This window comes from Pogona vitticeps, chromosome 6 (genome assembly GCF_051106095.1).
Source record: "Pogona vitticeps strain Pit_001003342236 chromosome 6, PviZW2.1, whole genome shotgun sequence".
Lineage (NCBI taxonomy): Eukaryota > Metazoa > Chordata > Lepidosauria > Squamata > Agamidae > Pogona > Pogona vitticeps.
In genome coordinates this window covers 17,782,759-17,798,777 of record NC_135788.1, presented here as the reverse complement: position 1 = coordinate 17,798,777, position 16,019 = coordinate 17,782,759, and the positions used below count along the sequence as shown (strand labels likewise).

The window sequence follows — 16,019 nt, the reverse complement described above, 5'->3', positions numbered from 1 at the left end:
TTGCATTTTCGATCACCATGTATGGATGTGAATATTGAACAGTTAAGAAAGTTGACAAGAAAAATATATATATTCATTTGAAATGTGGTGCTGGAGGAGAGCTTAGTGGATACCCTGAATTGCCAGAAAGATGAACAACTCAGTCCTACATCAAATCAAGCCTGAATTATCTTAGGAGGCAAAAACATCAAATCATGAGAATACAGGGTTCTCCAGAAAAGACAGTAATGTTGGGAAAAGGTGGAAGGTAGCAGGAAACAAGGAAGACCAAATATGAGATGGATTGATTATCTAAAGGAAGCCATAGGCTTGAGTTTACAAGAACTGAGCAGGGCAGTTGAAGGCATGACATTTTGAAGATTGCTCTTTCATAGGGTCACCGTAAGTTGACTTGATGGTATAACAACAACAGTCTCTGAAGACAGCATGCAAAAGCAAACACAGGGAAAGCTGTCACAAGCTGATGTCCTCTTTTCAGTACTCTACCGCCAGATCAATCTACCAAAACTGGACAGCACAGTGGCTATTTTGACTTTGTATGCAGTATCTCTAAACAATTCTGTTGTCTTAGCTCCAAACCATTCCCTAAGGAGCTTTAACCAGGAAAGTCTTCTCCCTGCATTTCTTCTCTCACTTATTTTATCTTCAATGACCATAGCTATAACAATCTGTACCTTTTGTTTCCCATTATACAACTGAAGTATTCTAGCTTTCTGCATTTTCTGTATTTTTTGACTTCTTGGGTTTTTATTCATTCACCTTTGTACTGAGAACTGGCCACCCTCTGATGCCAAGAAACATAACTCCTTCATTCTCCTTTTCCATTTACATGTTTATATGCAAGATATATTAGGCTTCACAAACCTGACACCCTCCAGATGTGGTTGACTACAAATACCACCATTTATGATCTCACACATATGGAGAGCACCGGGCTGTGCATTGTGTGCCTAACACACCAAACTAATAAGAACAGTTTAAAAAAAGGAAAAGAATAAAAAGTGGCATTTACAATTACTAAAGCAAGGCACTTAACTGAAGATTGCCATCATAGGTCAGTTATTCCAAAACTTTGTGTGAGCTTCAATCTTCTTTAGCCTTATAATTCAAATCCAAATAAGTGCCGCCATCCCCCTTTACTTCTCCTGCAAGTTTCAGGCTGACTCCAAGAAATGTTGAAGCTTCGCTTCACTGACAGTTCAATAATACACCGTTAACAACAGTCTTCTAGAATTAATCCTTTACTGGCAGCCGAGGTCACCAAATAGCCTGCCAAGTCACCATCGTGGTTTCAAGTCCACCTTAAATGAGTAACTAACTGCTACACTTTAGTTCACCAGTTACAGAAAATGGGAATATATCTCACTAAGAATCTAAAGTATAAAGGAACACAGTTCATCACAAAGTGATGCAAAACTTCAGTTTTCAAAAGAGCTTACTTGAACAGAAAAGAACCCTATTTCAGAGTTATAATCCCTGCCCTAATCCTAAACTTGATTAATTCAAACATTATGGCAAAACTAGGATTTCACGTTACACTAGTAAAACCATGGACTTAGATAACACATCCTAACGTTGTACCCTATCATAGCAAATTAGTATGCCATTACATCCAGAACAGCAAATGATGCTTTTTAGTTTGGCCTCCAAACTGTTCCAACGACAATTGTGCTTTCAAATTCTGCCTTGGAGAGCAAGTAAAACCATAATTCACTGAGTTGAGAGTAACAGCAAACAGTGGTCTTTTATAAAACGGAAGGAATTCAAGTATGCAGGAGGAACAGAGCATAAACAAACCTGAGACCAAGCAAGGTAGTGTCAAAGTATGTTTTAGCACTACATGTAAATCAACTAAAAGCCTCTAAAATCTTCTCTTTTTTTCACTTCTAAGAAAATTTATTTCTTAATTCTTTTGGGAATGATTACCTGGGAAATATGATTGATTGAAGACTCCATTCTCCGGAGCTGGGATGCTTGGATATCCAGTAGTTGGAGCACATTGTTGGCCAGTGCATTGATCTGATATGCAACACTGGCTAGGGATTGGGTTGTATATGCTTTGGTCTCTTCTAATGCTTTCCTCTTGTCTGTAGCCTGAAGGAAAGTGGAGAAAGAGAGCAATTATTTTCTAAGTTCAGAGAGATGAAGAAGAAAAATTTTAAGAATTCAGATAACTCAGAAGATCTCATTAGTAGTTGGGCAGCAAGTTTAGGTGGAACCCAGAAAGCCGCATCAATCAGTAAAAAGACAAAATAAACAGCTAGTTGCATATAGTGACCCAACAGAAAGTCCCTCCTAATTCACTGAAGCAGTACATTCTGTTCTCTTCCGTATCCCTGCCTTTGCACAAGCAATAAAGGAGCACGGAACAAAGCCTTCCAATATTCTTAGACTATGGATTCCAGTTTCTTGACATCAGAACAACTTTTAGAAAGAAAAATACATCTCCCATGCCCCCAACTTACAGAAGTGGGCATGAACATGTCTAGAAAAAAAAAGACAACTTAATTTTATACCTGTTGGACAGTTAGATATCTGACAGAGAAGTAGGAATAACTTAATGAGTGTTCCAACTTTTGATGATTATCACTGAAAAGTTTTTTAAACGATTCTTTTAACTATGAAACTCAATATACCTCTAATTATTTCACAAAGACAACTCACAAAACATGCATTTACTTTCCCAACATTTTTGACTCCCAGTAACAAACAAATAGGCAGGCCTAGTACAGAACTATTGAACTGAAGAGCTGGAGGAACCTGCCCAAAGGTCACTGTATCTAATCCCTTGGCTAACGTAAGAAATTTGCAGCTAAAATATCATTGACAGATGGCCATTTAACCTTTGTTTAAAAACACCTTCCATGAAGGAAAATCCACCATTTTCCAAGGTTATCCATTCCACTGTTGAACAGCTTTCGGTGTCCAGAACTTCTTCTCAATATTTAGTCAAATTATATTGGTCTGTGCATGTGATTTTAAACCGTTCATTGAGTTCAGACTCTCCACCATCTCCCATTTGTGGCCCTCCAGATATTTGATGCTATCATATCACTTCTAAGCCTTTTTATACAGGCCAAATCTATCCAGTTATCTCAACTATTTCACATATGGCTTCTTTTACGTCATGTGCAGTTAAACACTGAATTCACTGCCACAAGGTGTGATGGCAGTTGCTAGCTTACATTCCTTTTGAAGATTGTTCCACAAATTCACTGAGCATAATCTATTAATGGCTGTTATTCACAAGGGTCTGAATATAAATCTCCTACTGAATCAACTGGACTCTGATCATTCAATACTATTATAAGCCTGACTTTTATGCTGCCTCCAGTTTCAGAGCCATAATAGTTTTTGGATATCATTTGCTGGGAAACATCAGCAACAGGTGGTGATTGCCCTCGTATTTTGCTTGTAGATTTCCCAGAAGCCACTGCAGGAAGCAGGAAGATGATCCCTAAACTTGGCAGAACAAATATGCCATTACTCCAACATGATCAGTTTACCTCCAAAGTCTGGAAAACTATTCATGGGGGACTACAGCTCCCACAGTTCCCCTGAAGGTGGGGGAAATTAATTGGCTGGAGGAAGGAATTTTGAAGGTGGGGGAAATTTGAGAGTTACAAGTTTAAAACAAAAACTCCATCTTGGCGCTTGGGTCAAAGTTTCTAGAACTTTAAGAAACCAATCATATTGGTTGGGGTCAAAATGAACTCCTAGCACCAAAAATCATACCTTTTGTGCCACAACCACATGATTCCTTTTTTTTAAAGGACCAATACAAATTCCTCACCCTCCAAAATATTCAACAGCAAAGCTTCCTTCCTCTAGCCAATTAATCAGCACTGGGCTGCAGTTGTCTGTTCTTCAAAAAAAGAATCATAATCAAAATGCTTCAAAGTACAATTGGAAGACTATAGCTATATACATATTCATCTACATAATGCTAATATACAGGAGTGAAATCTATCTACTCGGCTATCAGTATCCACGGGTACAACAACAACTGAAAATATATGGGAATGAGGAGAGTCCTGGAGGTTTATCTAAGGCTACATAGTGAGTTCATGTTTGGGGCAAGATTTTAATGAGGGACTTTCTGATTAGTGTGCTTACGCACTTCAGCCAGAATGGCACATCAGTTGTTCTCACAAGAACAGATTTAAACCGTGGCGCATAAGAGAGGACCGGGACTGTCTAGGTAATAAAGGAACAAAAGCCACACACCACATTCCAGTGTGCCATTCACCAGGCTAAGAAGTATCAATATCAGGTAGCTGTAGTGAAAATAGGAACACAGGAGGATGCCATATTCAACAGCTGAGGGATCCTGGCACATTTGAAGAAAGCCATAGATTGCAAACACACACCATCTTATAAGGTTTGCTGTGCAACTTATCCTGATTTGTCCTATATTTCTTTCATATTGTGTTTATGGCCACAATAAAAAACAAGTTGAGAATGGCTGCCTCTTGCTGTGTCAAATTACTGTCCTATTTAATCCACTATTATTAAAATGGACTAATAGCACTGGCTATCTAGGGTTTTAACCAGAATTCTTTTATAGCCTCGTGGAGATCCTTGGTACTTCCCAAGGTCTCCCACCAAAGCACTAACAAGCCCTGCCCCTGTTTAGTTTCCAAAATCAGATGAGATTTTGTATGTTCGACATGTTTTAAGGGAAGATTAATTTGTTGCATCTTCCCACAAGGCTGCCAAAAACCAAACTATGGAAGTGATCTCTGCACTCAAAAAGCTATTTGACTCTTCTAGCCGACCATTGATTTTAACAGCTCTGGTCTAGTGGAATGATGACACCTGTGGAATCCTCATATCTTCCTGTCATGCTTTTGGTGAATCACAATTGATAGGCATAGACTCAGGAAGAAAATCAGGTCACCATTCCATAATTAGTGGTATTGAAACGAACGAACAAACAATTCAGACTGCTATCAGTTCACTAATGTAGGAAGCATGTCATTCATTTTCCAACTGTACTTTGCATCTGCTAAAGTGCTTCAAATGAGGAAATATTACCACTGGCAAATTGAAATGTACAAACAGGAAAATGGGTTTTCAGTTACTTAGAGAACAAACAAACAGTTCTATGCAATCTTCAAAAGAACAAATCTGAAAAGCAAGCATAGCATAGCAGAAAATAAAGTGCTCAACTGCCATTCAAGCTAAACTATGCATTTCCTTTTTTCAGTGACTAAAATTCAGCAGTTTAGTCACAAGGAGAGCTTGCCAATTGAGTCAGTAGAGATCTGGTAAGTCAACTCCTCCATAAGTTTCATTGATTCAATGGGACTACTGTAGTTGCAACTCAGCCAGTATGTGCAAATTTAAGTGGTCAACCTTGCATCAGTAACTCCTTCACTTCTGTATTTTTGTCAACTATCAAGTAACAGTGAAGCTAGATAAGGAGAGAACAAGAGCTAAGCACAAAAAAAAAGCTTATTCTGTAGTAGAAGGAAGTTGGGCAACATGATTACAGGTCTGCAACATTGGCTCTTTTATTTTCATTTTCCAGCACATCAAACTACTTTTTTCTATATGTTTCTCTATAACAATCTGAGTTTCATCAAGCCGTGTGTGTGTGTGTGTGTGTGTGTGTGTGTGTGTGTGTGTGTGTGTGTGTGTGTGCGCACGCGCGCGCGTGTGTGTGCGCGCGCGTGTGCGTGTGTTCACACGTACCTGTCATATTCATCAAGCTGTTGTAGACTTATGGTGACCCTGTCTGTAAAAGTCAATCTTTTTTTTTAATAGCATAGTTTGATACAGAGTCTCTGCTAACACTGCATTAAGAATGCTTTTTTATAATATTATCTACCATGGTCAATATGAATCGCTGTTTCACTTTGGGTGGGTCTCTTCTCCTTGCCTGCTTTCTAAGAGCATCACACTACATCCCGATATAGACACTGACATATTTAACACCCAATAGTTGTATCTCTAGGGAGGACATATACTTTTCATTTTTAACTGTGTCCCTAAAGGCATCTTTGTGTAATTTGAAACTTACTACCATGGTCTGCTTACAATCTAATTAACTGACTGCTGAAATATAACTCCCAGTACTCCACAGCTGAAAAGACCGGCATGCTTACAAAATGCTATTCTCATACCAAGGATCCTTTTGCAAACCACATTATAATACATTACTACAGGTTCTTCACCACCCACTTGAACAACACATACATAGAAGCCAAAGGAATGGCGGCTTCTGAGCTGTCATGCTTGGAAAAAAAAAAGGTCCTTCAAATTGTTTACAACTCTGAAGGTATAACATTGCAACTATCATGTGAAATGGCAAGCCAATACCAGGGTGCTCAAATTCATGCATTTCAATCAAGGATGGCAAGCTGCTGGTCCACATCTGGCCCAACCACATGCATTCTGAAAAGACTGAAGACCCTTACCTACATTGTTCTAACATGTCAGAGGCTGTTCACTTTCTCCCCCGGATTTTCAAGGGCCAGCGAGAGCTCACCAGACGCCGCCAGAACCGCGACACTTTCCAAGGCTCGGGCCCCGCTCTCGGGGCAAACCCATTCCAGGGGATAAAAACTGCCCACAGAGATTTCTTAATTCATGGCAAGTTATGTCAAAACGTTATTGTGTTTGCCTAACTGTATAACATGGTTTCAGCCATTATTTTCTTCTTCTTACAATTCTTCATCTTTATCACTATAAGAACGTTTGGTCTAAAACAAATCATAAAAGTAAAACAAACAAGTCTCTAAAATTCCCCAGGGGAACGTAGCCAAGAATGCCAGCACTAGCAACTTATACAAAGTTTATGCATGTATGGATGGACGGAAGGATGGATAGATGAATGAATGGACAGATGAATGGACGGACAGACGGATAAACAGAAGTCCAGAAACTAAAGTGAGGACAAAATAAGGAGTCCTGTGACAGTTTAGTTAAACTGCAGTACTGTAGCCATGCCTCTGCACATAACCTATATTCAATCCGGATGGATTCACGTAGTCAGCTCAAGATTGACTCAGCCTTCCATCTTTCTAAGGTCTGTAAAATGAGTACCCAGTTCATTAGAACGACAAAGCATTCCTTGCATAATTATGTTTTAAACCACTCAGAAAGTGCTCTAGCACTAGGGGCAGTAGATAAGTAAAAAATTAATAATAATTTATGGAGGACCAAAAAAAGGGGGAGTGGGGAATTGATCCTACTAGATACAAGCAGTTTGCATTTAGTGGCCAGAATCCAACTGAGGATTTATGCCAGCATAAATACAACTGTATAAACCACAGCAGTGATCTGTCCCTAATTACTGAGCTGCCACTTGCCTCCCTGATACAAACCTCATTTCTGACATGAATCAAGCTGCCGTCTCTTAGCCGTAGACGCACATTATGAGGATAGTAACCCGAACTACCTTGCCCAGTTTCAAGGAAAGAATTACTAAAATAACACTTTGAGTGCACTTGTAATAATTACAGATAATTATTAACAATTATGATAAAGAGGTTTGGATTTTTAACAGATTAAGGTGACCGATTTATTTTCCTATGCCTGCAGGCCAACCAGCCTTCTAATAGCAGAATGAATAAGGACCCAAATGATATAATGGGATGTTAGGAAAGCTGTTCCATTTTTATTCTGGCAAGGTTTCAGATTATTTTCTTACAATTAAGCAGTCCATGGTGTATGTGCTGGATCGCTTTGCATTTCATTTTGTACAGTTTTTACTGCAAACTACTTAAAAGGGCTTGTGGTTAAAATGCAACATATGTAAGGGTTTTGAAGGGTCAGTATGAGGCCTGAGGGGAGCTCTTAACTTCTGCTCGTTTCTGAATGATTTGGCACCTGTCTTAAAAGATGCCAAAACACAAGGAAAAAATTCTTCATAAATTGGGGGTTTTGCAGTGGAAAAGTCATGTGCAAGCCTGTAAAGGTGTGTTATGTTTCTTTCTGCTGAAAAGCAACGCAGAGGTCTTGCATCTACTCTTGCAAACAAGCTCCCTAAATTTCTTCCTACTTTGCATTGCCTGGTGAAAAGCAAATTAGATTACTTTAATCAGTTTACATATGCCTAAAGCAATCTGTTCACACCACATTTTACCTAGTACAGGATGCTGCAATCTGCAAGATAAGTGCCAGGGAAGACAATAGCCAGAGAGCTCACATTTAAGTAATTTACTTCCGCTAATTCACATCCCTTACTGCACAAGCTTTCTGAAAAAATGAGAAACATTACCTTACATTTCCCAGCAAGAGAAATATATAGCTATTTTGCATGCTTGCACTCAGCCTTCTAGCACTGTTTGCAGCCCATGCATTCCAGAAAGAAGAATTATGTTTTATTCCCATCAGTTTCAGTTTCATGTTTCATATGTGCCAACTTACATAGGCTTAGAAAGGCTTTTAAAATGAAGAGTGTGGTCTTAGCCTTTATTAATGTAAAGAAAGCTTGTGAACAAGGTTATACCATCTGCTGCAGAGTTTCAAATACACACACATGCATATTCACAGACAACAGGTATATAATTCCGTTTCTTTTCCTCTTCTCCATAAGCTTTCCATTTCCAGTTTACCACAATAGACGTTACCTGAACAGAGGTACATTCACTGTCAATACTTTCCACGTTTATTTTTATTTTCGCCCCACTCCTGCTGAGAAAAAGGCCAGAAAGATGTGGCTAATTTGGTATTATTGTTGTTGTCGGGATCTGCAACTGGATTTAGGCCCAGGTGGGCAAGAACAATTAAATCACACAGCAATTCACACACCCCAAAAAATCATATGAACTGGCCTCTCAGTAGCTATGGGTGGAATATTAACATAACAATATGTGCAAACAACAATGTACTATACAAACAGACCAGGAGCTTGATTTAATGAAGAAGAGAAGTAAATATAGAAAAGTATCATAGAAGATAAGCAAATAGTTCTTGCTAAGCTAGAGTTGTGTTTAAAAGTGAGTCTGAAGGAAAAATGAAAGGTGTCACAATTAGCCCTCAGCACTCGTGCTGATGGCAGGGTGGCCAAGAGTGGCCCCATTATCCTGGCTTTCCGGACTGAGGAAGAGAAAAGGGCAGTGGTCAAATATCTGGCTTACCTTCTATGCACAGAAGGAAATTGAATGGTAGGAGAAAATATTACTGTAAAGGGAGACTGGGTAAGGGAAGGAGGCCACTGAATTTTGCCAGTACCCAGTTTCTTATTACTTCCATTGTGTCCAGTCAGCAAATTTTGATGTCACAATTTTGTTCAAAAACATAAAACAGCAATTTGCTCAAGGTTAAGACAAGAACTAAAAATGCAAGTAGATAAATAGGTACCACCTCGGTGGGAAGGTAACGGTGTTACATGTCTAGTCGCGCTGGCCACGTGACCATGGAAACTGTATTCGGACAAAACGCTGGCTCTATGGCAAGGGTGGGGCAATTAATTTATATGGGGGGGCCACATGAAAAATCTGAACTGTGTTCGGGGGCCGAACCCACTTTACTTAAAAATAAAATGAAACAGTGATATCATGGTTGCTTTAATTTTAAACTTGTTAATCTTCACAAATACTAAAGAGGTTTTTGGTGGTATGTTAAAGATAAGCAATGGATCAACTTTAGACAAAAAGCTATAAATAGTTTTGATGTTCAAAATTGTCCTCGGGCCTTGCCCAGGTCTTCTCTATGAGTTGGAAACGGGGATGAGCACCGCCCCCTAGAGTTAGACATGACTGGACAAATTGTCAAGGGGAACCTTTACCTTTACACACAGTCTAAGTGACCTTGGATCACCAGGTATTCCTTTCTTCACCTCTCTGAAGAATGGGGACCCATTTCTGTAATCACCCCTGCATAGCTTCACCCAGGACAGCTTTGCTGGCAGACAAGAGCCTCGTGGCGCAGTGGTTAAAACGCTGTACTGCAGCCAAAACTGTGCTCATGACCTGGGGTTCAATCCCAGGTCCGCCGGCTCAAGGTTGACTCAGCCTTCTATCCTTCCAAGGTCAGTAAAAGAAGTACCCAGCTTGCTGGGGGGGGGGATGTGTAGCCTGCGTAATTAGCTTGTAAACCGCCCAGAGAGTGCTTGAAGCACTATGGGGTGGTATATAAGCAGCACACTTTGCTTGCTTACCATATCATTTCTTCTAATATTGTAAACCACTTTGAATTATTTTTTATGAGAAAAGAGGCATATAAACATTTTAACTAAGTAAATACATAATAAATATGTTTTATATAAGCTGGGACTTTGGATCATTTTTATTTATTTATTTATTTATTTATTGGACTTATATACCGCCCCATAGCGCTACAAGCACTCTCCGGGCGGTTTACAATTTTAATTATAAAGGCTACACATTGCCCCCCCCCAGCAAGCTGGGTACTCATTTTACCGACCTCGGAAGGATGGAAGGCTGAGTCAACCTTGAGCCGGCGGACCTGGGATTGAACCCCAGGTCATGAGCACAGTTTTGGCTGCAGTACAGCGTTTTAACCACTGCGCCACGAGGCTCTTGTCTGCCAGCAAAGCTGTCCTGGGTGAAGCTATGCAGGGGTGATTACAGAAATGGGTCCCCATTCTTCAGAGAGGTGAAGAAAGGAATACCTGGTGATCCAAGGTCACTTAGACTGTGTGTAAAGGTAAAGGTTCCCCTTGACAATTTGTCCAGTCATGTCTAACTCTAGGGGGCGGTGCTCATCCCCGTTTCCAACTCATAGAGAAGACCTGGGCAAGGCCCGAGGACAATTTTGAACATCAAAACTATTTATAGCTTTTTGTCTAAAGTTGATCCATTGCTTATCTTTAACATACCACCAAAAACCTCTTTAGTATTTGTGAAGATTAACAAGTTTAAAATAAAAGCAACCATGATATCACTGTTTCATTTTATTTTTAAGTAAAGTGGGTTCGGCCCCCGAACACAGTTCAGATTTTTCATGTGGCCCCCCCCATAGAAATTAATTGCCCCACCCTTGCCATAGAGTCAGCGTTTTGTCACTAACTGTTTCCATTCTTGTTTTCTGATTTTCACCCTTCCTTCATAAAACTTTTGACGGTACATAGCATGAATCCAGCTTTGCCATTAGAGCCTGTGAAAAAGCCCACAAAATACATAAGATAAGGAAAAGCACTGGGTCAACAGTTGCAACAGTATCAGCCGCAGAGTTTCTCTGCATTGAGAAACAGGCAGCAGATGAATATTTCAAGCAGGAACAGAAAGGCTACATAAGAATTCTAAAAGCAGCTCATCTGTGGGAAGCTTGTTTTCTCATACTAGGGGGGAAAAACTACTAGGTAGAAGAAACAAAGCACTCGGAGCCAAAGCCTTGATAACACCAGCGACTGGCATGGATGATTTAAATACAGTGGTGCCTCGCAAGACGATTGCCTCGCAAGACAATGAATCCGCAAGACGATTAGTTTTTGCGATCGCTGTTGCGCTTCTTAAGACGATGATTTCTATGGACGATTTTCGCAAGACGATGATTTTCCCCACTGGAACGCATTAAGTAGATTTCAATGCATTCCAATGGGGAACCGCATTTCGCAAGACAATGTTTTCACAAGATGATGTTTTTCACGGAATGAATTAACATCGTCTTGTGAGGCACCACTGTATTATTCTAGCCATACCAGAACTTCTAGTGGGGTTCCCAACTTTGGGTCCCCATTTGTTATTGAATTAAAAGTATCAGAAGCCTTCGCGGCTAGCAGTGTTGGCCAGGATTTCTTGAAGCTGTAGTCCAAGAATATCTGGAGACCCAAGGAGGGGAGACCACTGAACTAGACTGACGGCTAAAGGAGTCAAGTATCAGCACATGGAGAAGGAGTGGACAACATGCATCCTGACAATGAAATCAGTATCTTGCTGGGATGGGGCACGCCTACAGGGAAAGACACAGAAAATCAGTCTTTTATGCACATTCCTCCGAAGCAGGATAAAACATGGACCAAGGTTCACTACAGGAAAGGATCAGAAGGAATTACTGTGCAGGAGGGAACAGAGCAGCATGGAACTTCCTAGCATTTGTTCATGTACTACCAAACCCTTGTTTAGATCTCCTTGTCCCAACAGCATTTAAACATGGTTTTAAAGTAGGAAACAACATATCCTATCAAAGTTGCATTAGACAGAATTCAGACCATCGATGCATCTCTGAACTTTTTTCTGCCCTGCTCTTCCCCAGACTGTTGCCCTCCAGATGTTCCGAATTACAACTTTTATCATCCCTCAGCCCTGGCCTCTGATGAGAGATGCACATTTATCGTTTTGGCTCTTCTTCTTTTTACAGCCAAATGTGTCTCTGGCTGAGCAAACATGGGAAAAGACTCCCAAAGATCCTGGGAAAGAAGAAGTGTGGCATCAGGCCAACTTGGACATTCCAGCTTTCTGCTGCTACTGCAGCTGCTTGTGAAAATGATCATTAAAATAAGACAGGCAAAAGAACTCACTCCGATGCCTGCCAGAGGATATATGTTGATTAAAAAATTATGGCTGCTTAAAGCCCTATATGAAGGGTTAAAGTCCTTAACCCTTCATCAGAAGCCATTTAAAAAAATTATATAATTGAAAATGTTGTTTGTTTGTAAACCACCTAGAGTGTACTTTAGCAGTATGGGGTGGTACATACGTCAAAACAACAACAAAAAATGTTTTATGGATATTTTCCTGTCCTAACCTAAATTTTCTTAATTTATCTCATTTTTAGTTATACTGTTTGTTTGTTTATTTGATGTCTGATTTTGATTTTTGACTGCTATAGTGTTTATTGTTTTTATAACGTTGTTTATTTGTTTTCGAGTTGTGAATCAGCCAGAATGGCCCTGGCAGCCAGATGGGCAGTATAACATAAAACAAAATATATGTGGGGCATTGAATTGTGAAGGAGCTGGTGTGAGAAGCCATTTACTTCCCTAGATTGGTTTGCATCTCAATTTTTTTTTAAAAAAAGACATATGTATCCAGTACATTAACACTGGCTGAGACCTACTGGTGAACTGCATGCAGGATTTTTGGGGATAGATTTCTCACAATAATTTTTGTCATGAACAGTTTTGAGTTTCAAAAACATAAATACTCTCTGGGCACTTATCTCAGATCGCCTAGATCAGTTTGCCAGAAAACATTCACTCCAATGTGCTACCTCAACTGGAATGAAAAACATCCCAATTACAAGAGTCTGAGGGGATTTGGGGAGGATTTTGTGTTTGTTTTGTCCTGACAGCTTGTTGTGTACAGAAAGAAGACTGTAAGTGGTTACAGTCGGGGCACGTTGTTTACTACTGCGAAGGTAACAAATATCTGAGTACTATGCTGTAGGCCAACTTCTGTGTAAAGTCCATGGGAGTTCCTCAACCATATAATTGCAACCAAAAGGCCTGGCGAGCTAAGGATACGGACACACAGGCAAGGAAGAAGACGGGGTGTGTCAGATCTCTCTTGGGATAATGTTTACATTGCATTTCCGGTGATTTGGCTAGTCATGCTGACTCATGAGAATTCCAATTTATTTTTAGAAGAAGAGTTCAGTTCATTTGAAGTTTCACAAGCAGTATTAAGACCACACCCACACTGGAAACTTTAACCAAGGAAAACCCAAATAACTTACCAAGGATCATGTGTAATTATATACATTTTTAAACAAATTGTAACTCTCTCTCTCTCTCTCTCTCTCTCTCTCTCTCTGTGTGTGTGTGTGTGTGTGTGCACGCGCATGTGCCTGTACAGTCAGAACTCTTGAGTCAGGAAATACTAGATCCTGTTAACATGCAAATTATATTGTTTGACTTTCTCTGTCCGGAAAGGGCCTAGATTCAGGTGCACAACCGTCAGCGCCACTTCCAAAGCTACATGTGCCAGCCATTTCAAGAGTGACAAAAAGCAGATTCAGATTTGAAAGTCATGGCTATGAATAACAGCTGGATGTTGGCATGCTGGGTGGTCATATCTTATGGATACTTTTTATTTATTCCTTATAAATAAAAATAAGGGATACTTCGCCACATGCCCAATAACACTGATGCTAAGGAGTAGCTATTCCACACTGTTATAAACAAATTTTTATTAAAGCGTATTTTTATTCCTGCAAATTAGAACCAAACAATAGATTTCAAGAGTTTCGAGAAATCTAAATGAAGACTTAACAAAGGACTTTTTCTGCCAAACAGCTGCGCTAACCTGAACTAAAATATAACTTAACTTCTGTCCCTCTTCATTCCTCAACCAATCCCTTCTAGTGCGTCAGCTAATAAAACCCACAAAATGTTTTGGAAGAAGAACACTGAGAGAAACAGACAAGTGAAAATAAAGGAGGTGGGAAGTCTGAAAGGTAAACATTTATTCCAAAGAATATACAGCACATCCTTAATAACCTCATTACTTAAAAAGCAAGCTTAAAACAGGAAATGTTTAACAAAGATGGGGAAGGAGAACAACTATCTACATCTCAGTCACAGAAAATGAAAACATTTCAGCATATTTCATTTAAAATGTGGGGAATATTATGTGTCTTTTTACTACCCATCCATTGGGAATCCAGAGCAAAAGGCAGCAGGGTGCAAAATGAACTGGTTCCAGCCTTTTCTCTCTCTCATAAATTGGCAGATACTAATATTGAATGACTACAAAATAAAATTCAGCCAATAAAAAAGGGTGACTGTTTCTTCTTTACAAAAGAACTCCATAACAGTCTGAGGGCCAAATACACTAGTTTGGGCCTAATCTAGTTCTCGTACATTACAGATATTCCAGCACCATCAAGGAGGCACAGTAGATCTCTCAATCTCTCCTAAAACACTGAGCTACCCTAACTGTGGGTAATAAACCCGGGTTGGTGTGTGTCAAAGAGCTTGTTTCTTGTTTCACTTGGTTTTGTATCCTAGTTTTAAGCTAAAGAGATATAACCCTGAATAAATGATTAAGAAAAATAAGTTCTGATTATTCTTTATGCCTGGGCTAAGCAGATTAATTAGCACTGTTGCTTCCTTCAAGATTTTTCTTTTTTTAAGGAACGACTTTCACCCACAGAAAGTACCAGTTTCTGAACCATCACATTAGAAAGTGAATGCAAGAATGGCCATTTCAAAAGAGTTGAAGGAACACCTTTATTTCCCTTTCAAAAACAAGCAAAAAGTGGCCATCTAAAAACCATATTGCCTAGAACAACAGCTTTCACCATATATGGAAACAGATGTGGCTATTATTTGAAAATTAATTTAAGAAGCTGAGATAAATAACCCATGAAATGGCCCAACTAACAAAAATTCCCTTTCCATTGGTAAGACCTTGGAAATAAAATGGGGTAAGAAGAGGGTTCCCTGGGGGGGGGGGGAATTGCTTTGGGGGAAATGGTGGCCCAAATCCTTTTGTCCCTACCACAATTCTTGGGTGTGTGCGCACACACTGGCTTGGTGCATATATATGCATGCATGCACCCTGAGTATTGCGGTGGGGACAGTTTGCTTACCAGGAAGAAACAGACAGAAAGATATAATTTGACTTATGCTAAACAAGGATTTTAGCCAATGTTAAGTCGTTAGATGCGTTCAGCATGGTGAGCTAAAAGGAGTAACAAATTACTTTTGTAACAGTAAAGTTAGTACTAAGGCGTTCCCTTCTGTGATCAGGTTTCCAGGCTCTTTGGGCGGTTAGAAAGTGTCTGTGGTCCAGGAACCTTGCACACCACTGCCAAATTATAGGAATGAATCAGCATGGCCATGTACCATCCCTGTCACATCACCAACCTATTACTTGCTTTTGTGCTCAGCCAGCTTCTTGAACAGATTCATTCAGCTCTATATCTAACATCTGATAACACAAAGACACCAACAACAGTCTCAGTGGGACTGCAGATCCAGACACAAGACTGGCATGTTTATGATTAAACCTGGGAGGGAAAATTAGAATAATAAAAACAAGACTTTGGATCAGGCGGAGGTATGTTTTAAGATGTATCTGTAGCAATGGGGTGGGAGAGGTAGAGAGAATACTTGCCCAGCATAAATTACAGGCCACTAATTATGCACAGTGCTACCGGAT

General features: G+C 39.8%; 1 protein-coding gene across 12 annotated transcripts in view; it reads right to left on the bottom strand.

The window, feature by feature from the left end:
• ABI1 (abl interactor 1) overlaps positions 1 to 16,019 on the bottom strand; it is a 117,345-nt gene that overhangs the window by 78,938 nt on the left and 22,388 nt on the right. For all 12 annotated transcript variants that reach the window (XM_073003038.2, XM_073003037.2, XM_020801316.3 and 9 more), the window contains exon 2: positions 1,927 to 2,094. In XM_073003038.2, coding sequence (XP_072859139.1) covers positions 1,927 to 2,094 — 168 coding nt within the window. The remainder of the gene's footprint in view (positions 1 to 1,926; positions 2,095 to 16,019) is intronic.